The 22,709-nt window shown below is 46.8% G+C and overlaps 2 protein-coding genes across 2 annotated transcripts in view; both read left to right on the forward strand.

Annotated features, from left to right (window-relative positions):
- Positions 1–16,920, forward strand: part of LOC109367559 (uncharacterized) — a 59,698-nt gene extending 42,778 nt beyond the window's left edge. The window contains exons 2-4 of the mRNA XM_085214093.1: positions 16,069–16,470; positions 16,569–16,640; positions 16,739–16,920. Coding sequence (XP_085070219.1) covers positions 16,069–16,470; positions 16,569–16,640; positions 16,739–16,920 — 656 coding nt within the window. The remainder of the gene's footprint in view (positions 1–16,068; positions 16,471–16,568; positions 16,641–16,738) is intronic.
- Positions 16,921–19,571: 2,651 nt separating this feature from the next.
- LOC146542329 (uncharacterized) lies at positions 19,572–21,733 on the forward strand. The gene is made up of 5 exons (XM_085214094.1): positions 19,572–19,578; positions 20,426–20,751; positions 20,890–21,283; positions 21,382–21,453; positions 21,552–21,733. Exons 1-5 carry the CDS (start codon positions 19,572–19,574, stop codon positions 21,731–21,733), a joined length of 981 nt encoding a protein of 326 aa, XP_085070220.1.
- Positions 21,734–22,709: the final 976 nt, after the last annotated feature.

Consider the following 22,709-nt stretch of genomic DNA (forward strand, 5'->3'; position numbering starts at 1 on the left):
CTGATCATGCTAGTCAAAGACATAAAGTTTTCTGATAAAGTGGGTCACACCAGGTCATACATATAGAATTAAAGTTCTACACTTCTTGGAGTCAGAGTGTGATTTTGATCTGTATGTCAATCACTGGATCCTAATCAATAAATTTGACTTCTAGCTGTGGCAATAAAAAAAAAAAAAAAGGAACTTGAGCTTACCTGTTCTCCTGGGTGTAGGATTCACTCTGTGTGTAGGATTGAGTTCCAAAAGACGTTGCTGACTCCATTTTTCTTTTTTTTTTTTTTTTAACCTTCATATTGTGTTCTTGTTCAGTTTCTGGAAACAGAATAGCCTAAATGTGTGGAAACTTGTAGAATCTACTAAGGTCAATTTTCCAGTAGGTAATATCTATGATTATTCAGATAAGATTTCAGGTTCACCTCTGTACTATGCCTGTAAACAAAGGAAAAATATTATAGCTAACAAAGTCTAAGGTGATGTCCTCCATTCTTTTCCGCTTCATTTATCCACTCCAAATAGCTCTCATGGAAGGGCACAACTCTTTGCATGTCTCAGTTCTTCTTCTTAGTTTAACCATTCTAAAATCTCAGGAGCTTCTTCGTAAATGATTATATTTTCCATTTGCTTTCACTTTCATCACGCCAAGAACCCTTTAAAAATGAGTGAGGATTGTACCTCCTCAACCCTTAGCTCCCAAGGAGACTGATACATTTGTGCTAAATACTGTAAGGTTTTCCCCATCTATCTTACGTTGTGCTTTCACAGGGAGTCAGGGACAGTTGAAATACTTGCTCATTGCTAATGAGACTGAAGAGATAAGAGCTTGCAGTATACATAGAGATACATAGAGGTAAAATACTAATTTACTAGGAATTGAATCTGAGAAATGGTTCAGAGTTCCTTTCAGACTTCTAAATTCTAACACAAGAAAAGCAAACACTTTATTTCTCATAAAAAATCTTTCCATGGAAAAAGACTTGGCACAAAATTTTTTTTCTCTCCTCACTATGCTCTTTCCCAGGAAGACTTCACAGTGCTTATCATGTCAAACATATTTATTATAACCATAGCACTGTTTTTATTATTTACAGAATACTTTGACTTGTAGTCTTAGTCTTAGTAACAAATTCATTTTAACAGTTTCTCATTTCTAAGACATTTGTTACTACAAGTTCATACAGCAATGCTGTTTTGCTATAGCCAGGTGCACAAAGCTGATCCAGATAAATAAGTCAACTATTTATCAACTGACTCATAATAGATAGCAAACACACACAAAACAAACAAAAAACAACAACAACAAAACTCATGGGAAAAAAAAAAACCCTGTTTATCTGTCTTTAAAATTAAGAATTACCACTATTCTTCAGCCAATAATAGAGGACAGCTGAACTGATTGTTCAGAGAAAAGCAAGAAAGCTTATTGGATGTCATGGCTAGGTGACATCTCCTATGAGGAGAGGCTAGGGACATTGTGCTGTCCAGCCTTGAAAAGAGAAGGCCAAGAGGTGACCTCACCGCTCTCTGCAGCTCCCTGAGAAGAGAAAGCAGAGGGAAGTGCTGGGCTTTGCTCCTGGGAGCTGATGGCAGGACATGTGGCAGTGGCACAAAGGAGCACCAAGGGAAGTTCAGATGAGGCATTAGGAAAAATTTCTTTACCATGAGGGTGGGTCAAACATTGAAACAGGCTTCCCAGAAAGGTGGTAGATGCCTCATGTTAGTGTTCGGGGGACATTTAGACAATGCCCTCAGAAACTTGCTTTAACTTTCAGATAGCCCTGAAGGTCAAGCACTGGACTCAATGATCTTTCTCAATTCCTTCCGGTTGAACTATTTTGTTCTTTATGATGAAATTGGCTTATGTTTAATACTCTGAGATAATGAATTCATGTTAATCTAAAGTATTGCTGTTGTTGAGAAGAAGAAATATTTATCCATGAATGAAGATTGCAAGTTATGGTCTTAAATTTATAAGAATACTATCACAATACTGTTAAAATGTAAGATGTCAAAATCAATTCTGAAAAGATTAATTGAAAGCAAATAACGCTCTCCTTTAAACATGGACAAAAGTAAGCAAGGTCATTCCAAAATCACATTGATTGGAGAGAAAAAAAGAAAAAAAAAAAAAGAAAAAAACCCACAACCTTTATAAAATAAAGCCAGCAGGAATCTACATGGAACAAACAAACAAACAAACAAAACAAACAAGAGTATCAGGTTAATGCTAAGCAAAGCATGCCCTTTTCCTATTTGATCTAAACAACCTGAGCTTTTTTAGGGCTGAGTTGAGGCAATCTTCTACAGTTTTCACTGGCATGACTTTAACCAGATCTGGAAATAGCAAAAAGGGAGTTACCCTCTTCTTGCTAACCCCTTATGTTCCAAGCGATTGAGACATAATAGGGATGGTCTGTGTGACTTGTAATAGCCAGGAGCTCTCAGGCAAATTCCCTGTGCATTTAGTTGCACGGTAGGAGAGTTCTCACATCTGACAAGGTACAAAGAATCAATTTACAGCTAAAGGAAACATCAGATATTGGCACTTAAACACCACAGCAGTAGATATCTTGGAAATACCTTAGATAAATTAGAAAGAACTAATGCTTATAAAAGCAGAAGGAAAGAATGCAACTTCAAATATAATGTGCTTTTGATTTGGCTGGCACTTGAGGAAACATTACGTGTATATTTGAGTGAGACTAAAATATATCCTTAGATGGCTCCTTGACTGCTGTGTGTGTGCATTTAAAAAGAGCTGATAAAAATTACCGAGCAGGAGTTTTAACAAAAATGTTTATGTAAGAGTTCATTTATTTCAGATTTTTTTCTTCTCTATTTTCATCCTAATTTGGGTATTGCTATCTACAACATGAAAAATGTCTACCCCTTCCCTAGACTTTATATTTCATACACGAATCTATTCAATGTTAGGAAAATCATTCCACGAGCTTAACATTTCTTCAAGAATTTGAATGTATTCTCATCCTAATTCTCATGGTGTACAATAATATTCTCTTAAATACAGACCAATGATTAAGTTTCGAAGTTCTTTTGGTGATTTTAAATTTATATCCATTATTAGGTGAAATGTATCCTGACACTACGGGACTGTGAACATGTAAAGTCAACATTAGTATTTTGCTCTGATGCCAAAGCTGAAATGAACATCTCTTCTTCCAAAGCTTGCTGCAAAATTGATTGTTTGTAAAAGAAAATTATCTATTTAGGATACTTCTGCTAACAACTAGCAATATACTTTCTCTTCTGTAGGAGAAGAGTAATATAGAGAGCTGCTCTGGGGAGCATGCAGCAGAAGTTTATACAGCAGACTTATCTTTTTATGTGATCCCACTAAAAGCATGGAATACGGCTCACAAAATATCCCTGAAATTGCCTGGGTATGAGTAAAATATCATTTCACTGCAGGATAAAGTGTTCCATTTAAAGTGCAAGTGCAGGCTCTAGGGTACTGTTGACAAAGTGAAGTTAAATTATGAACTAATATGTCTCTCTGGAGGACTGGGAGAATACACCTGCAATCCTAAGAAGTGTACCCATTTCCCCTCATGGCAGAAAGCGTGCATAACAGAGAATGTATTATTTTTGCATAGCAATCTCTGTAAATCATTCCTGTGGAAAAAAAAAAAAAAAAAAAAAGAACCATAAGATACAGGAATTAATGGCAGAGAATAGAGAAAAAATAAAGCAAAACAAAAAATGTTTTCCCAGTTTTCTTTTCTTGCACACTGGAAAGTACAGAATGGACATAATCCTTTACTGGGAATGCCCTCTATCTCTAACTGACTGAGAACTGAAGCAACTTGCACTATCTTTCAGCCTCTGGATTATCAGGAATATCTGCAGGAAGGGGAAGAATGCTATAGCTAGAATACCCACAGCTGTGGTTTCTCTCTTCCTTCTAAAATTTAATGGGCAGCAGGTGTATGTACTCTTTTCTGGACATAAGGAATCTCCAAACAGGGAGGACAGTGGTTGAATGAGTGATTCTGTCTCTTCACCAGAAAGAGAGAATCAGCTGTAATATTTTTTAAAATATTTAATAATTAGGATTTATGTACCAGTGGTAAATTAGCACAAGTGTCTTCTCAATTACTGATAATCTACCTTGAGAGAACTTCAAGCTTTCTCATGCAGGTCCCAACCCTCCTTTACTTGAAGTCTCATTAACTGTTGTTTGAAGTAAGCCTTGGCCCAAATAAGGACTGCAGAAACACTGTGATTTGGATTGGAAGGGACCCTAATTATGATCTAGTGCCAACTTCCCAGCTACAGGCAAGTACACATTTCTCTAGACAGGATTGCTTGAAGAGCTGCTCAGTCTGGCCTTGAACACCCCCAGGGATGAGACACCCACAGCTTTTCTGGACAGCCTCTGTCAATGCCTCACTGCCCTCATGGCACGCTGACAGATAAATCACTAGAAAAAAACCATCTCTTTACTATCACTAAATCTGATTAAATTAACAGGCTTCTCAGACCTATCTTCCCAAGGGTGAAGACTACTGATTCTTAAAGACATTTTCTGGTAAAGCTGAATCTTGCATACCTGTCAGCTACAGGCATATACACTTGAGATGTGGAAATGGTGGGGAAGATCAACATTTCATTATTCTTACACTCTAAAGATTCCCTGCTTCCCTTAAGGGAACTTCTGCTCATACATTGTTACCTGTTATTCTTCAGAAAGATGAGAGCAGCTGTGGTGAAGTCACATTCCTGCAAATAATCCTTCTGGTTTGGAAAGGCGTGTGCTCTGCTGACTGGATGGCTGGGCCCAAAGAGTTGTGGTCAATGGAGTTAAATCCAGTTGGTGACCAGTCACGAGCGGTGTCCCCCGGGGCTCAGTACTGGGGCCGCTTCTATTTAACATCTTTACTAACAATCTTGATGAGAGGATTGAGTGCACCCTCTGCAAGTTTGTAGGTGACACCAAGTTGGGAGGGAGTGTTCATCTGCCAGAGGAGAGAAAGGCACTACAGAGGGGCCTGGACAGACTGGATTGATGGGCCAAAGTCAACTGTATGAGTTTCAATAGGACCAAGTGTCGGGTCCTGCATTTTGGTCACAACAACCCCAGACAACTTTATGGGCTTGGGGAAGAATGGCTGGTAAGACCTGGGACTGAAAGAGACGTTGGTGTACTGATGGACAGTCGGCTGAATATGAGCCAGCAGTGTGCCCAGGTGGCAGAGAAGGCCAATGGCATCGTAGCTGGTATCAGAAATGGTCTAGTGAGCAGGACTCGGCATTGGTGAGGCCCCAGCTTGAGTACTGTGTTAAGTTTTGGGCACCTCAGTACAGCAAGGACATTAAGGTGCTGGAGCAAATCTAAGGAAGGGCAACAAGGCTTGCAAAGGGCTTGGAGCAAAGAGCAACTAAAGGAACTAGGCAGTTTAGTCTGAGGAAGAGGAGGCTGAATGAAGACTTTACTGCTGTCTTCCAATACCTGAAAGGCGATTGCATCAAGAGCAGCATTGATCTCTTCTCACTGGTGACAGGTGACAGGGCAAGGGGAAATGGCTTCAAGGTGTGAGGGGAGGTTTAGATTGGATATGAGGAAAAACTTCTTTACAGAAAGGGTTGTTAAGCACTGGAATAGGCTCCTCAGGGAGGTGGTTGAGTCATCATCCCTGAATGTGTTCAAAAACCGTTTGGATGTGGTGCTTAGGGACATGATTTAGCAGAGAGTTGTTAGAGTTAGGGTAGTATGATTAGTATGTAGTTGGACTTGATTTTTAAGGTCTTTTCCACCTTGAACAATTCTATGATTCTGTGATTTTATGATTCAAAACCAGGAGACTGAATCAGGAATTTGATGCCAACTTTCTTCAGCATTTTGTGAGACTAATTGCAGGAGGGCAGGGTCCATATTGAACATGCACTGCACATCAATGAATAGAGCTCTTGCCCTGTTGGACCAACTGGGCACTGAGCCCACTGGCAGTTGAGGAGACTCAGCCTCCCTACACCTTGCCTCCACAGATACCAGTTCACAGTCTGCTGCACTCAGGCTCCAGAACTCTTGAGGCAACACTGTGCAATCTACTGCCCTCACTTTGAAACCTGAAGATGTCTGGACTTTTCCAGAATGTGGACTTTGTACAGCAAGTCTCTGTAATGAGGGAGGAACGAGGAAACATTGAAGATATTGGGAAATACTGGACAAATCATAGTCAAAACACAAATTTGGATCAGAGGAGTTTAAAGTTAATATTGATTTAATGTAGGCATAGACTAGGTCTTGAATTTTATTTTTTAATTCTTTAAAATGGTTGCAAACCCAAGGATGAGTCTTTGGAGATACTATGTGGGCAAAGTTCAGTACTGCACTTTTGCTAATACACAATTTCTCAAGTAACAAAATTTAAAGCATTGTAATGATGGAGAGTGGTTACACGATGTTTTCACCTCTGTCACTTCACCTCTTTAACATGTATAGTATTCTTTTCCCTTCACTGCTACTTATAATATAAAGGCAATGGTAATTGTCCTGGGGCATGTGCATGCTCCAAAGGAAAATTCTTGCAGAAATTATTTTATTTCAAGAAAATATGCTTAAAATGACACTGGGGAAGCAACAGTGGGATGAGAATGAAAGTAGGGACGTAAAACAACTGATGATTCCTGAAGCAGACTCTCTATTGTATTTGTATTCCCTAAGTATTTACATTCCCCATGTGTTTTCCGCTCCCTTTGTATTTGCTGCACCCCATGTATTTACCAGTTCCCATGTACTTGACACTTCGCATGTATTTGCTACTGCCTTTGCTTTTATCACTTGCATTTTAGCTTCTCCCCCTCTTCAGTAGAAGATTAATTTCTGTCTTACTGCTTTGAACTGCTAAAAAACTTCTAGCTTCTCCTCAGTTCCTTCCATTTGCTGACATTTATGCTTATATTGATCTTTTATCAAGTAGTGCAGTTTTACAACTACATAAAATACAAATGCCATTATATATATCTGGAGAAGAAACCGTAAGGTAACTACCCTGGTAATTTAGTCAAGATTTCAGAATATTAATTGCAGACATCTGGAACAGGCAGATGTGCTAATATAGGAGAGTGGTTGGATGATATTCATAGTTATTTTGACACTAAAGTTCCTGTGTTGCCTCTTTGCAATAAAATAGTGGGAACACAGTGAATCTACCAAGTGTTACCAGTGTATTTCAGGTCTGCCATGTACGAAGCTCAGAAGCCAAAAGCCATGTGTCATTACCCTCCTGAAAAAAATGCAATTAAGTTCAATATGATGCACTGTGGGGCAATTTTGTTATTTTTCAGACACTTCTTAGAAGAAAGTTAGAAAATTAATCAGAGAGCAGCATAACAGGCTGCCTACTCTGACATCAAACTACTTAACATCCAGGTCTCTAAAGTTTCTCTTCTTTTAACCTTAGATTCTCATAATATAAGACAGAAAAACATCTAAGTGACAGCAAATATTAGGTGTCTACTGAGTTTTCTAGTTACATATTAGGGGTTTTGTATGTCCTGAAAATAAAATTCACTGAGCTCTAAGACAATCTATGGGTTTAATTGTTTTTGGTTTTTTTCTTTTTTTTTTTTCCACATTATTTCTATGTAAAAGGACATCAGATTTTTAAACTAACAGTGAAATGACCCAGTTGTCAGCTGGGTAGAAGTACCAAGCGCTGCCGTTTTTGCAACTTAATACTGCAGAGTCATCTTCTGCTCCCTTCCTAGAGGTCAGGACATGGCTGGCTGTGCTGAGTGCTGTGCCACCTGCCCACAGCCCTGGTCTCTACCTGTGAACCATGCTGTGGGGCCCAGCTGTCTTACCAGTGTTGATGTGAGCAGCACCCTACAGTGTCCTTTTGTTATCTCCTTCAGGATGGCATCTGGAAGCAGTTAGCAGCAGGAGACCTCTGCAGTACACAGTACAGAGGTTATGAGGTATTTGCACTGGGAAGATAATCATCTCGAAAAGGATAATAATAATATGGAAACATCATTTGAAAATACATTTGAAAGATCCATCTGTATTCACTTTCGCCTTTTTTTTCACTTCTCATAGCTCTTTCCAAACAGTTTTCTCCTCTAAAAATTACACGAGTAATCTGTCCTGATGGTCATTCCATCCTGTTCACCTCAGAAAACTAGAAAAGTTGTGAATGAAGGAGCAAAACAGTCAAGTCGTCTGTATTGTAAGCTGACAACAGTAGTGCTCAAAAAACTTACTCTATTGAGCCCTTCAGAGAAAACTGAGAAGGAGGCTGCTAGGGAGCGCCTGTCAGTATCTCGGCAGAAGGATTCTCGTCTTCATCAAGCTTGTGAAATAAGATGGAGCATGGGACCATGCTAGCCTCAACCTCCTATGGCACATTACAGTTGCTAAACCAAATTATCTTCTCATAAAACAAGAATTGGAAATGTTTTAATTCTTGCCAGCATAAACACACACTGCCAGCCAGGTGCAGGTCAGGAACAAGACCATTAAATCTTCAGTGACAGTACTTACATATTCTAGAAAACTGAAACAGTGTTTTGGTCTTACCTTAGCTCTTAAGTAAAAGATGCAAATAAGAATTAAAGGTGGTGGAGTGTTCTTTCTTTTTTTGTTTAATATTGCTTTGTTTTTGTGACTGAGTGCATGTTTAAAGCACACAGCAGCCTACGCTTCCACTCCTGATTTCCTCCCATTCCAAGACAAGGTGAGATGCAGGATGCCTAAAAGCAGAAGCAGGAGGATTTGAGCTATCTGTGCAGTATTAAGAGGCTGCTGAGCCTCTTCTGCCTATCAACAATAGTGGAATTGGGTTCCACACTGGAGATAATTGCTTCAAGTCATTCTGCAGCCACTGGGAAGGTAAGATTAATAAAGAGCATTTGTTATAATTCTGCAACCAATTTATGTAATAGAAAACATAATAAATAACCATTTAACACAAGCATTTATCATAGGCAATTTATGCATAAATTTGTTCAGCATGTGTTAAACCAACCATTTGTATGCATAAGTGTTGTTCTCTTTGTGTCCCTTTTTTTCCTTGTTAAAATAAAAACCATTGTTGCTGAGGGCTGGTTTTCTTTTCCTCCCTCCCTCCCTCCCTCCTTCCTTCCTTCCTTCCTTCCTTCCTTCCTTCCTTCCTTCCTTCCTTCCTTCCCTCCCTCCCTCCCTCCCTCCCTCCCTCCCTCCCTCCCTCCCTCCCTCCCTCCCTCCTTCCTTTCCTCCTTCCCTCCTTCCCTCCTTCCCTCCTTCCCTCCTTCCCTCCCTCCCTCCCTCCCTCCCTCCCTTCCTCCCTCCCTCCTTCCCTCCCTCCCTCCCTCCTTCCTTTCCTCCTTCCCTCCTTCCCTCCTTCCCTCCTTCCCTCCTTCCCTCCTTCCCTCCCTCCCTCCTTCCCTCCCTCCCTCCCTCCCTCCTTCCTTCCTTCCTTCCTTCCTTCCTTCCTTCCTTCCTTCCTTCGTTCCCTCCCTCCCTCCCTCCCTCCCTCCTTCCTTCCTTCCTTCCTTCCTTCCTTCCTTCCTTCCTTCCTTCCTTCCTTCCTTCCTTCCTTCCTTCCTTCCTTCCTTCCTTCCCTCCCTCCCTCCCTCCCTCCCTCCTTCCTTCCCTCCTTTCCTCCTTCCCTCCCTCCTTCCTTCCCTCCCTCCCTCCTTCCCTCCTTCCCTCCTTCCCTCCTTCCTTCCCTCCCTCCCTCCCTCCCTCCCTCCCTTCCTTCCTTCCCTCCCTCCCTCCATCCTTCCTTCCTTCCTTCCTTCCCTCCCTCCCTCCTTCCTTCTTTCCCTCCTTCCCTCCCTCCCTCCCTCCCTCCCTCCCTCCCTCCCTCCTTCCCTCCCTCCCTCCTTCCTTCCTTCCTTCCTTCCTTCGTTCCTTCGTTCCTTCCTTCGTTCCTTCCTTCCTTCCTTCCTTCCTTCCTTCCTTCCTTCCTTCCTTCCTTCCTTCCTTCCTTCGTTCCTTCCTTCCTTCCTTCCTTCCTTCCTTCCTTCCTTCCTTCCTTCCTTCCTTCCTTCCTTCCTTCCTTCCCTCCCTCCCTCCCTCCCTCCTTCCTTCCTTCCTTCCTTCCTTCCTTCCTTTAGAAACAAAGGTGATAGCATCACATATAAACTTCTCATTCGCATAAATACACTGGAGAGTATTCTGAGGAGCCTGGTCTTCTGCCTGTTGCAGTGGCAGCCATTCTTTGAAGAAAAAAAAGTCTCCAGAAGGACTGAAATCCTCCTGCCATTAGGCTGTATATGTAACAAGACTCACTGATGAGGCATGAAGAGAAACAGCAGCATCTCACTGGAGACTGAAAGGGTTATGCCTTAAAAATCCAACCTGGAATTCTGTCCTTCAAATGGGGTCTGATCTGGCAGGCCAAAATAAGAGTATAATAATGTTTCAGGGAGATGTAGAAAGCAATCAGCTTGATGCAGTAGAATATCAAATATAGACAGGGAATTAATATGTGAACATGGAAAAAATACATGAAGATAAATTCTTGAAATTTTTCCTAACTTTCTTTTAGTGCAAAAGATTTATAACTATCCATTTGGTTCAATAGAATCTTCAATATCTATCTGATTCAACAGAAGTAGATTTTGTTCAACTTGTGTTATTTATGAGTGCATCCATTTCATTAGGTATTTGTGTCATGATTTGTGCTACAGTATTTATTTTTCCATATCAGTAAAAATACACTGTGCATTTTACAGAAGATACATTCTCTTAAACTATATGCTCCTGAAAATGAAACAAGGTGAGCATGACTGTCTGTACCTTTTCAACCCCATTCTACTTCCCTCCAATGAGACACTTCCACGTTATTTTCCAGTATAAGATAGCAAACAAAGCAAAAGCTCAGATTACTATCTATTACTAGTGTAGACAAACTGCTGCTACATTAAGTAATTAATACAGACCTTCAAACCTGTGCTTTCCCCACTTTGTTCCTTCTTCCCAATTCATGTGCCACACACAGCCATTGAATTAGACAACTAAATTTTGTTTATTTTAGGGTGTAGTTCTTCCAAGGAAATCTCTATACATATATTACTGTGTGGTTGAAAGGATGACGCTGTGTTCCATAAATAAATAGATAAAATTGGAAGCCACTCTACACTGGAAGGAAAAAAGATAAATCATTTCCTCATATTTTTTTATGACTTTATTTCTGTGCAGTTAATACCTATAGGATGTCCCAGAATACATCCAAGGATTTTTTGACAAAGAACTGTGGCAAAGGTTTGTCCCTCTTTGTTGCATATCTTATGCTATGAAAGATCAAAGCAGCAGCCATTCCAAAGTAGAGTAGGAAATAACGAGTCTTTTAGTCCAATGAACAACCACAATCATTTTGTTTTCTATCCTGAATAAAAAGATTTTCTCATTATTATGGTACCAGCAAAAGTATTGTAATAAATAGATGTTGAGATACATAACATTATTTATTGATGGAATACATTAATGTGGAACAAGGAGAAGGCAAAGTCAATATTTATGATGAGGAAAAATAAACTGATATTCACAGAAACAAACCATTACATTGTTAGTCAGGAGGATAGCCCCCCTCTGAGACATGCAAGTCTGATTTATAAATCCCATAACTTCCTTGGGGTCAGAATGCTCACTATAAATTCACAGGCTATAAGGAGATTAGTTTTGCCATTAGTTTATGCAAAAAAAAAAAAAAAAAAAAAGTTTCTCTGTGTATTGCTGTCTTGATATCATAAGTTGGAATCAATATATATCAGCTTTAAGGCATTTGGAATGATTTTATAATTGGACTGGCCGTTGTCTTACATGTCATTCGATCAGTCTGGTTTATCGGTAAAAAAAAAGTAAGATTTAAGTTAACATACAGACCTTTGGTTTCTTTTTTTCCATGACGATAAAAGAAAACAACACTTATTAATTTCAAATTACTTTTTGTGTGTTTTTTTTTTTTTCTGTGTTTTGTTCTGTTTTTTATTTATTCATTTACTTATTCTGAGAGGTGCAACAGAAAATTAGGTATTACCATTTTAAAGTGAGAATTTTCTGCATGATAATTGCAAAACAAAACAAAACAATACAAAAAAACCTAGCAACTGAATATTTTGATTTATTTTTTTTACACTTTCCTTTATACTGTTTTCAATGCCTTTTTTTACAGAGTAGAATAAATGAGCATGAAACAACTTATTCATCTGAACAACAAATATTAATAGTAATAGCAGTTTTTTACAGCATGTTTCACCAACTGAGAAAGACATCTACAGCATATGAGTATACCTTTAGTTTCTGAAATAAAATTAAATTACTAACATTTCTATCCCTAAAAGTGTCTTCCAGGAATCATTTTTCCCAAGGTCTTACAGAGTATAAACCAAGCAGTTTGCACCTATTGACACTAATCAGATGAAAGCTGATTGACAGCACCCCAGGCACAGATTATTCCATCATTTCCATTTTATGCTCCCTGCCCGTCTGAAGTAGCACTGGGGGTGGATGCATACACCACTGCACTGCAGTTTGTTGGCAAAGATGGACAAGGTGTCAGGGGTTTTTTTTGTGCAATTGGTTGTAATTGTTGCTCATGTGTTCTGTAAGTATGTGGCCTAAGTGTCTATAGATGAGTTCATGAATCTAAACACTGATGTCTGTCACAGGCTTATCTGAATCCTGTTTTGCACTAAAGCATTACAGGCAGGTCAGCAGTTGGGAACAAGTGCAACAAGAGCAATAGCAGTCACATAGAGTCAAATAGCAATAAACATGTAGCATCAGAATGGGTAAAAATACTTCTACTTCACTGCATTTCTCTGTGACTCCCTTTGTACATAGTGCTACTTTTATCTATGCCATGTAAGTGAAGATCTCAGCAGTTCCTGCCATCTCTGCTCAATACACTCTTAGAAACTTTGGCCCCAAACCACAGATCTTGACTTCCCATATGCTGTACACCAAGAACCAGCCACATTAATACAAGGAGGAAGATGCAGCCTGTGCTAGCTGGCAGGTATGATCAAACTGTGCGAAGTTTATACCTCTCTCCTTTCCAAAATGATGCCTAACACTGGTCACTGAGAATGGAGGCTAACTCACAAGAACATTCAGATAGAATGCTAGAAACCAAGGTTCAAGTTTCTGTTACAAGTATTTATGAAAAATATCTGCAAAATGCAAGTGTGGTGAAGTGAAGGAAGTGAACTTCTCTTACAGCACCTACCATCCTGTGTGAATGTGTATTTTTCTTAGGGAAAATAGAAACTTGTTCTTAGTGAGATACCATTTTAAATAAAGGTCTTCCCTTACCATGGAGTCTTCCAGTAGTCACCTGCAGGGCACTGATAAAATGGGCATATGTTTCAGTTTTCACCATTAGGATGTAGCTGTCTTTTTCTCAGAAGGATACACAGCCTGGAGTCCTGTGTAGACACAGCTAAAAGATGTGATCACACCAATTGTGAAAGCACCGTTGCTGTTCTCACAATCTCCTCTGCCATCTTAGCTTCTTTTTCAACTGTTTTCTGGATGACAAGTGTCTAGCACTGCCTCTGCACTGAGTGGGGCTTGACTGCTTGTCAGGTCTGAGGATTCAGCCAAACATTTGGCACTGCAGCATGCAGGTATTTGTGAAGGTCTAGCATGTGTGGATTGGATTCTATAAAATTTTGTTGCTTGACTAAAGAAGATAATGTAAGGAATTTACATCTTGCTCCAAAATGAATTGATGGTGATGGTTTAATGATTTCCTTTAGCTCCTGCCAGATGGTATTTTGTTAATCAATTGGTGATATAGAGGAAAAAGAAGAAATTATATTATGTAGCTGAATGATTATGCTATATCAAAGTTCTTGGTACAGTTATTCCATTAGTAATAGAAATGAAAATCAAATTAATGACAGATTAGCTGTGAGGTACACTCATGGATATCCTCTCAGACAAATTGTCTTCTTAAACATGTTTATATTCTTGTGACCTTCAAATGCAGAATACATCCCCTCTTGTTCTTGTGCTGCCATTCTTTCTTTGATCACAGCATCCTCATCATTTTTGGTACAAGACATAAATATCAGTTATACACTACAGTCCATAGCACTGATTACTGTTATCTTGACTCACTGCTATGGTTTTGGTTCTGACAGATCATATTAGCTTTATCATTTCTGCTTTGAATTTTCAATTTATTGAAGCCAACTCCTGTGAAACCTTTATCCCTTAATATTAAACGTTAAATTCTTTGCTGGAGTAACTTAGGTAACTAACTGAAATGAGTAGTGCTACCATCTGGGTGTAAATATTTTACTCAGTCATGGGTTCACAAATGGGATAGGTGACAATGGTCTTGACAGATAATGTTTTGCATACATAAAATATTTTTGGACAGCTTTAATACTGATTTACCTCAAGACAGATTCAAAAACAACACAGATACTTTGCTGAAACAGCTATTTTTTTCTGAAAAGGGAGAATCATAGAATCATAGAGTGACCACGGTTGAAAAGGAGCATAATGATTATGTAGTTTCAATCCCTCTGCAATGTGCAGGGTCTCCAAACCTTACAGAAGTCCAGGTAGGTGACATCCACTGTCCTTCCCCATCCACCAAAGCTGTCACTCCATCACAGAAGGCCACCAGATTGCTCGGGCACGATCTGCCCATGGTGAAGCCATGCTGGCTGTCTCGAATCACCTCTTTGTCTCGTACGTGCCTTAACACAGCCTCTAGGAGGATTTGCTCCATGACCTTTCTAGGCTCACTGGCCTCACCCTTTCTTAAAAATGGGAGCAACGTTTCCCTTTTTAAAGCCACCGAGGCTTCAGCAAGCAGCCGAGATTTCACAGATATGACGGAGAGCAGCTTGGCAACCACATCAGCCATCTCTCTCAGAACCCCAGGATGGATATCACCCAGCCCAATGGACTTATATACATTCAATTTCATGAGGAGGACTTGGATATGTTCCATTGTTACAGTGGGATGGAATCCCATCCCACATCCAATTCAGATCTCCTCCCCCTTTACGTTAGAACCACTCCCCCTTTGTCCAGTCACCATCACATACAAAAAGTTCATTTCCCTCCTCTTTAGAATCTCCTTGGAAACAATGGAAGGTTGTACTGAGCAGCCACAGTAAGTGTTGGTGACGGGGCAGGCGCAGAGCAATGCCTCTGACATCACAGGACCGTACGGGTCACTGAGGGGCAATGTGAGCTCAGGGGAGAGGCGCTGACCCCAGCGGTCACGGAACCCCTCACTGCCACTCTCGAGCTACCATGGCAGGTAAGGCAGCAGGCTCCTCCTTCTCCTGGCACTGCGGCCCTCCAGGGGATCCCAGTGCCCCAGATCTCAACCCAGCACCCATTTGGGCATTTCCCCACAGAGAGAATTTCCCCGTGGATGCTGACGGTGCTTCCGACACCCGACGCGCATTTTCCCGGATCCTTTGTGCCTCCACCGGCCACTGCTGCAATGCAGCCCACCATCGCTGGAGCAGTGCCTGTGACGATCCAACCTCCCCCTGTCTCCAGTGTCTCCTACATGGTGCCTCAGGCCTCTGTCTGCCCTGGGGTACCAGGGAACCAGGGACAGGGAGTGCAGCTCCCACCTGGGGGGCTTCCCCTAATGGTGGTTCAGCTCCCACCTGGGGGGATGTCCCCAACTATGGTTCAGCTCCCACCTGGGGGGTTGCCTCAAGTTGTGGGTCAGCTCCCGCCCGGGGGGTTTCCCCAAGTTGTGGGTCAGCTCCCACCCGGGGGGTTGCCCACTGTTGTGGGTCAGCTCCCACCCGGGGGGTTTCCCCAAGTTGTGGGTCAACTCCCACTTGGGGGGTTGCCCACTGTTGTGGGTCAGCTCCCACCTGGGGGGTTTCCCCAAGTTGTGGGTCAGCTCCCACCCAGGGGGTTTCCCCAACTTGTGGGTCAGCTCCCACCTGGGGGGTTTCCCCAACTTGTGGGTCAGCTCCCACCCGGGGGGTTTCCCACTGTTGTGGGTCAGCTCCCACCTGGGGGGTTTCCGCAAGTTGTGGGTCAGCTCCCACCCGGGGGGTTTCCCCAAGTTGTGGGTCAGCTCCCACCTGGGGGGTTTCCCCAACTTGTGGGTCAGCTCCCACCTGAAGGGCAGCAGCCGCTGCTCTTGCTCCTACCTGGCGGGATGAAGCCAGGAATGCCTCCCCCCAGTTCCCCTGCTCACTGCTACCAGGGGATAGCAGGGACGCTGCAGCCCCAGCAGCCGATGGGGCTGTGGCCTGGGGCTGTGTTGCATGGGAAGCCTGCAGGCAGCTGCCCGCTGCAGGCCCCCGGCCGCCCCAGCCCCTCAACACTCCTCCGAGGACAGCCAGTGCAGCAGCACGTGCTCCCCGTGCCCTGCACCCTGCTCGTCAGCAGGGAGCAGGCGGTGCAGCCCTTCGGAGATGCCGTGGTGCTCACGGAGGACCAGGGGCACCCAGCAACCACCAACGTGTGCCCCCAACCCACGTCGGCTCCGCTCACATGCAGCACCGCAGCGCTGGAATCAGGTGGTGAGTTTGGGGGCTGCAGAGAGGGTGGCAGGCTGTCCGCACCGGGTGGCTGTGGAAAAGGTGGCATTGCCTCACTGGGGATGTTCTTGCTTTTCCAGCAGCGACAACGAGCTCAAACATCCCAGAGGACATCAGTGACATCAATGACCTCCTGAGTTGGATGAACAACGGTGAGTCTGGGGGCAGCAGACCCGGTAGGGGGGTGTTTGCATCGAGTGGGTGTGGGAAAGCTGGCATTACCCCTGTGGGGATTTTCTTCCTCTTCCAGAAGTGGCACCCAAAACAGAGGTCCCGCACATGGATGATCTGTTGGTGGATGATCACTCGGCCGAGTGCCCAGCGCCCGCCTGCACCACCAGCGGGCACCAGCAGCACACTGGCAGCACCCAAGCCTTAAAGAGGAAGCTGCCGCAGGGCCACGATGGTTCACAACCGAAACGCCGGCGCTAAGCAAAGCTGGGTGGGCTTCAGCGTCTGCAGAAACCGGGCCGCCTGGTGCAGCAGGAGACAACAAATAAGGCTTCCTGTCGCCCTGGGCTCCTCGCCGGCCTCCGCAGCACACACACAGCAGCGGCAGTGCTCCAGGGGCACCAGCACCGGCCCCAGCCCTACCCCTCCAAACCTGGGCTGTCCACCGACAACACCTTGGACTGGGACAATGTGGGACTCCATTGGATGACATTATATTATCCTATTTTATGTTATTTCATGCTCAATTATGTTACATTACATTAAATTACTTTAAAGTATCAAATGTTTTGTATTCACTTTGGTACACCTCTGCCTGCAGACGTTCGTGCAGCCCCAAAGCCCCCCCAGACCCTCGTGCCCACCTGCAGGGCAGGACGGGGCAGCACAAAGGGCCGTGTTCCAGGGCTGCCCCACCGGCCCCACTCCTCCCCTCCAAAATCCCCTCCCCTCCTCAGTCAGCTCCTGCTCACTGATGGCCTACATCACCATAACTGCTGCCAGTGCCCCCTCCGGGTTGTCCGGCTGTGGGACGGTAACCCCCTGCCATTGCCATCCCCTGAAGAAGAGTGCAGAGGAAGCAGCCGGAGGAGGTGCCCAGGAGCAGCCAGGCCTGTTGAGCTCCCACTGGGAGGCAGAGGCCGTGCTCGTTGTCCAGGGGGCAGCTCCCAGCCCCTTAAGGTGGGGGGTGCGGTGGTGGTACCTGGGGGCAGCAATGGGGCTGCAGGGCGTCACGCAGTGCCCAGGCATGGGAGGCAACGCGAGGGGCAGCCAGGGACGATGTCCAGGCACACACAGAGGCTGCTGGTGACAGGTCCAGCTCAGAATCAATAGAACGGCCTGGGTTGAAAAGGACCACAATGATCATCTTGTTCCAACCCCCTGCTATGCGCAGGGTCGCCAGCCACCAGACCAGACCAGGCTGCCCAGAGCCACGTCCAGCCTGGCCTTGAATGCTTCCAGGAATGGGGCATCCACAAACCTCCTTGGGCAACTTGTTCCAGTGCGTCACCACCCTCTGAGTGAAAAACTTCCTCCTAATATCTAACCTCAACCTCCCCTGTCTCACTTTAAAACCATTCTCCCTTGTCCTGTCACTGTCCACCCTCGTAAACAGCCCTTCCCGCTCCTCTTCATACACTCCCTTCAAGTACTGGAAGGACGCAATGAAGTCTCACCGGAGCCTTCTCTTCTCCAAGCTAAACAAGCCCAGTTCCCTCAGCCTTTCCTCACAGGAGAGGTGCTCCAGCCCTCTGATCATCTTAGTGGCCCTCCTCTGGACCTGTTCCAAGAGCTCCATAGGGGCCCGAGGCCTGGACGCAGTATCCTGATGGGCCTCACAAGAGCCGAGCAGAGGGGGACAATCAATCACCTCCCTCTGCCTGCTGGCCAACACAGTTGGCCTTCTGGGCTGCAAGCGCACACTGCTGGCTCATGTCCAGCTCCTCATCCACCAGGACCCCCAAGTCCTTCTCCGCAGGGCTGCTCTCAAGGAGATCTTCTTCCAGTCTGTGTAAATACCTGGGATTGCCCTGACCCAAGTGCAGCACCTTGCACTTGGCCCTATTGAACCTCATTAGGTTTTCATGGGCCACTTCTCCAGCCTGTCCAGGTCCCTCTGGATGGCTTCCCCTCCTTCCAATGTCTTGACTGCACCACTCAGCTTGGTGTCACCTGCAGACTTGCTGAGGGTGCACTCGATGCCACCGTCTGTGTCGCTGATGAAGATGTTGAAGAGCACCGCTCCCCTGAGGGACACCGCTTGCGACCAGCCTCCACCCTGACACAGAACCATTGATCACAACCCTTTGGCTGCGTCCAGCCAGCCAATTCCTAATCCCCCCAACAGTCCATTCTTCAAATCCACACCTCTCCAATTTAGAGAGCAGGATGTGGTGAGGCACCATGTCAAAGGCCTTGCAGAAGTCCAGGTAGATGACATCCACTGTCCTTCCCCATCCACCAAAGCTGTCACTCCATCATAGAAGGCCACCAGATTGCTCGGGCACGATCTGCCCATGGTGAAGCCATGCTGGCTGTCTCGAATCACCTCTTTGTCTCGTACGTGCCTTAACACAGCCTCTAGGAGGATTTGCTCCATGACCTTTCTAGGCTCACTGGCCTCACCCTTTCTTAAAAATGGGAGCAACGTTTCCCTTTTTAAAGCCACCGAGGCTTCAGCAAGCAGCCGAGATTTCACAGATATGACGGAGAGCAGCTTGGCAACCACATCAGCCATCTCTCTCAGAACCCCAGGATGGATATCACCCAGCCCAATGGACTTATATACATTCAATTTCATGAGGAGGACTTGGATATGTTCCATTGTTACAGTGGGATGGAATCCCATCCCACATCCAATTCAGATCTCCTCCCCCTTTACGTTAGAACCACTCCCCCTTTGTCCAGTCACCATCACATACAAAAAGTTCATTTCCCTCCTCTTTAGAATCTCCTTGGAAACAATGGAAGGTTGTACTGAGCAGCCACATAAGTGTTGGTGACGGGGCAGGCGCAGAGCAATGCCTCTGACATCACAGGACCGTACGGGTCACTGAGGGGCAATGTGAGCTCAGGGGAGAGGCGCTGACCCCAGCGGTCACGGAACCCCTCACTGCCACTCTCGAGCTACCATGGCAGGTAAGGCAGCAGGCTCCTCCTTCTCCAGGCACTGCGGCCCTCCAGGGGATCCCAGTGCCCCAGATCTCAACCCAGCACCCATTTGGGCATTTCCCCACAGAGAGAATTTCCCCGTGGATGCTGACGGTGCTTCCGACACCCGACGCGCATTTTCCCGGATCCTTTGTGCCTCCACCGGCCACTGCTGCAATGCAGCCCACCATCGCTGGAGCAGTGCCTGTGACGATCCAACCTCCCCCTGTCTCCAGTGTCTCCTACATGGTGCCTCAGGCCTCTGTCTGCCCCGGGGTACCAGGGAACCAGGGACAGGGAGTGCAGCTCCCACCTGGGGGGCTTCCCCTAATGGTGGTTCAGCTCCCACCTGGGGGGATGTCCCCAGCTATGGTTCAGCTCCCACCTGGGGGGTTGCCTCAAGTTGTGGGTCAGCTCCCACTTGGGGGGTTGCCCACTGTTGTGGGTCAGCTCCCACCCGGGGGGTTTCCCCAAGTTGTGGGTCAGCTCCCACCCGGGGGGTTGCCCACTGTTGTGGGTCAGCTCCCACCTGGGGGGTTTCCCCAACTTGTGGGTCAGCTCCCACTTGGGGGGTTTCCCCAACTTGTGGGTCAGCTCCCACCCGGGGGGTTTCCCCAAGTTGTGGGTCAGCTCCCACCTGGGGGGTTTCCCCAAGTTGTGGGTCAGCTCCCACCTGGGGGGTTTCCCCAAGTTGTGGGTCAGCTCCCACCCGGGGGGTTTCCCCAAGTTGTGGGTCAGCTCCCACTTGGGGGGTTTCCCCAAGTTGTGGGTCAGCTCCCACCTGGGGGGTTTCCCCAACTTGTGGGTCAGCTCCCACCCGGGGGGTTTCCCCAAGTTGTGGGTCAGCTCCCACCTGGGGGGTTGCCCCAAGTTGTGGGTCAGCTCCCACCCGGGGGGTTTCCCCAAGTTGTGGGTCAGCTCCCACCTGGAGAGCTGCCCACTGTTGTGGGTCAGCTCCCACTTGGGGGGTTGCCCACTGTTGTGGGTCAGCTCCCACCTGGGGGGTTTCCCCAACTTGTGGGTCAGCTCCCACCCGGGGGGTTTCCCCAACTTGTGGGTCAGCTCCCACCTGGGGGGTTGCCCACTGTTGTGGGTCAGCTCCCACCCGGGGGGTTGCCCCAAGTTGTGGGTCAGCTCCCACCCGGGGGGTTTCCCCAACTTGTGGGTCAGTTCCCACTTGGGGGGTTTCCCCAAGTTGTGGGTCAGCTCCCACCCGGGGGGTTTGCCACTGTTGTGGGTCAGCTCCCACCTGGAGGGCTGCCCACTGTTGTGGGTCAGCTCCCACCTGAAGGGCAGCAGCCGCTGCTCTTGCTCCTACCTGGCGGGATGAAGCCAGGAATGCCTCCCCCCAGTTCCCCTGCTCACTGCTACCAGGGGATAGCAGGGACGCTGCAGCCCCAGCAGCCGATGGGGCTGTGGCCTGGGGCTGTGTTGCATGGGAAGCCTGCAGGCAGCTGCCCGCTGCAGGCCCCCGGCAGCCCCAGCCCCTCAACACTCCTCCGAGGACAGCCAGTGCAGCAGCACGTGCTCCCCGTGCCCTGCACCCTGCTCGTCAGCAGGGAGCAGGCGGTGCAGCCCTTCGGAGATGCCGTGGTGCTCACGGAGGACCAGGGGCACCCAGCAACCACCAACGTGTGCCCCCATCCCACGTCGGCTCCGCTCACCTGCAGCACCGCAGCGCTGGAATCAGGTGGTGAGTTTGGGGGCTGCAGAGAGGGTGGCAGGCTGTCTGCACCGGGTGGCTGTGGAAAAGGTGGCATTGCCTCACTGGGGATGTTCTTGCTTTTCCAGCAGCGACAACGAGCTCAAACATCCCAGAGGACATCAGTGACATCAATGACCTCCTGAGTTGGATGAACAACGGTGAGTCTGGGGGCAGCAGACCCGGTAGGGGGGTGTTTGCATCGAGTGGGTGTGGGAAAGCTGGCATTACCCCTGTGGGGATTTTCTTCCTCTTCCAGAAGTGGCACCCAAAACAGAGGTCCCGCACATGGATGATCTGTTGGTGGATGATCACTCGGCCGAGTGCCCAGCGCCCGCCTGCACCACCAGCGGGCACCAGCAGCACACTGGCAGCACCCAAGCCTTAAAGAGGAAGCTGCCGCAGGGCCACGATGGTTCACAACCGAAACGCCGGCGCTAAGCAAAGCTGGGTGGGCTTCAGCGTCTGCAGAAACCGGGCCGCCTGGTGCAGCAGGAGACAACAAATAAGGCTTCCTGTCGCCCTGGGCTCCTCGCCGGCCTCCGCAGCACACACACAGCAGCGGCAGTGCTCCAGGGGCACCAGCACCGGCCCCAGCCCTACCCCTCCAAACCTGGGCTGTCCACCGACAACACCTTGGACTGGGACAATGTGGGACTCCATTGGATGACATTATATTATCCTATTTTATGTTATTTCATGCTCAATTATGTTACATTACATTAAATTACTTTAAAGTATCAAATGTTTTGTATTCACTTTGGTACACCTCTGCCTGCAGACGTTCGTGCAGCCCCAAAGCCCCCCCAGACCCTCGTGCCCACCTGCAGGGCAGGACGGGGCAGCACAAAGGGCCGTGTTCCAGGGCTGCCCCACCGGCCCCACTCCTCCCCTCCAAAATCCCCTCCCCTCCTCAGTCAGCTCCTGCTCACTGATGGCCTACATCACCATAACTGCTGCCAGTGCCCCCTCCGGGTTGTCCGGCTGTGGGACGGTAACCCCCTGCCATTGCCATCCCCTGAAGAAGAGTGCAGAGGAAGCAGCCGGAGGAGGTGCCCAGGAGCAGCCAGGCCTGTTGAGCTCCCACTGGGAGGCAGAGGCCGTGCTCGTTGTCCAGGGGGCAGCTCCCAGCCCCTTAAGGTGGGGGGTGCGGTGGTGGTACCTGGGGGCAGCAATGGGGCTGCAGGGCGTCACGCAGTGCCCAGGCATGGGAGGCAACGCGAGGGGCAGCCAGGGACGATGTCCAGGCACACACAGAGGCTGCTGGTGACAGGTCCAGCTCAGAATCAATAGAACGGCCTGGGTTGAAAAGGACCACAATGATCATCTTGTTCCAACCCCCTGCTATGCGCAGGGTCGCCAGCCACCAGACCAGACCAGGCTGCCCAGAGCCACGTCCAGCCTGGCCTTGAATGCT

This window comes from Meleagris gallopavo, chromosome Z, assembly GCF_905368555.1.
Source record: "Meleagris gallopavo chromosome Z, MGAL_WU_HG_1.1, whole genome shotgun sequence".
Taxonomy (NCBI): Eukaryota; Metazoa; Chordata; class Aves; order Galliformes; family Phasianidae; genus Meleagris; species Meleagris gallopavo.

What these genes read in the sequence shown, in the direction of transcription:
- LOC146542329 (XM_085214094.1), top strand. An exon ending in CCGGGGGGTTTCCCCAACTT is followed by an intron (nt 20,752 to 20,889) that starts GTGGGTCAGTTC and finishes GAAGGGCAGCAG; the next exon opens with CCGCTGCTCTTGCTCCTACC. An exon ending in CGCAGCGCTGGAATCAGGTG is followed by an intron (nt 21,284 to 21,381) that starts GTGAGTTTGGGG and finishes TTGCTTTTCCAG; the next exon opens with CAGCGACAACGAGCTCAAAC.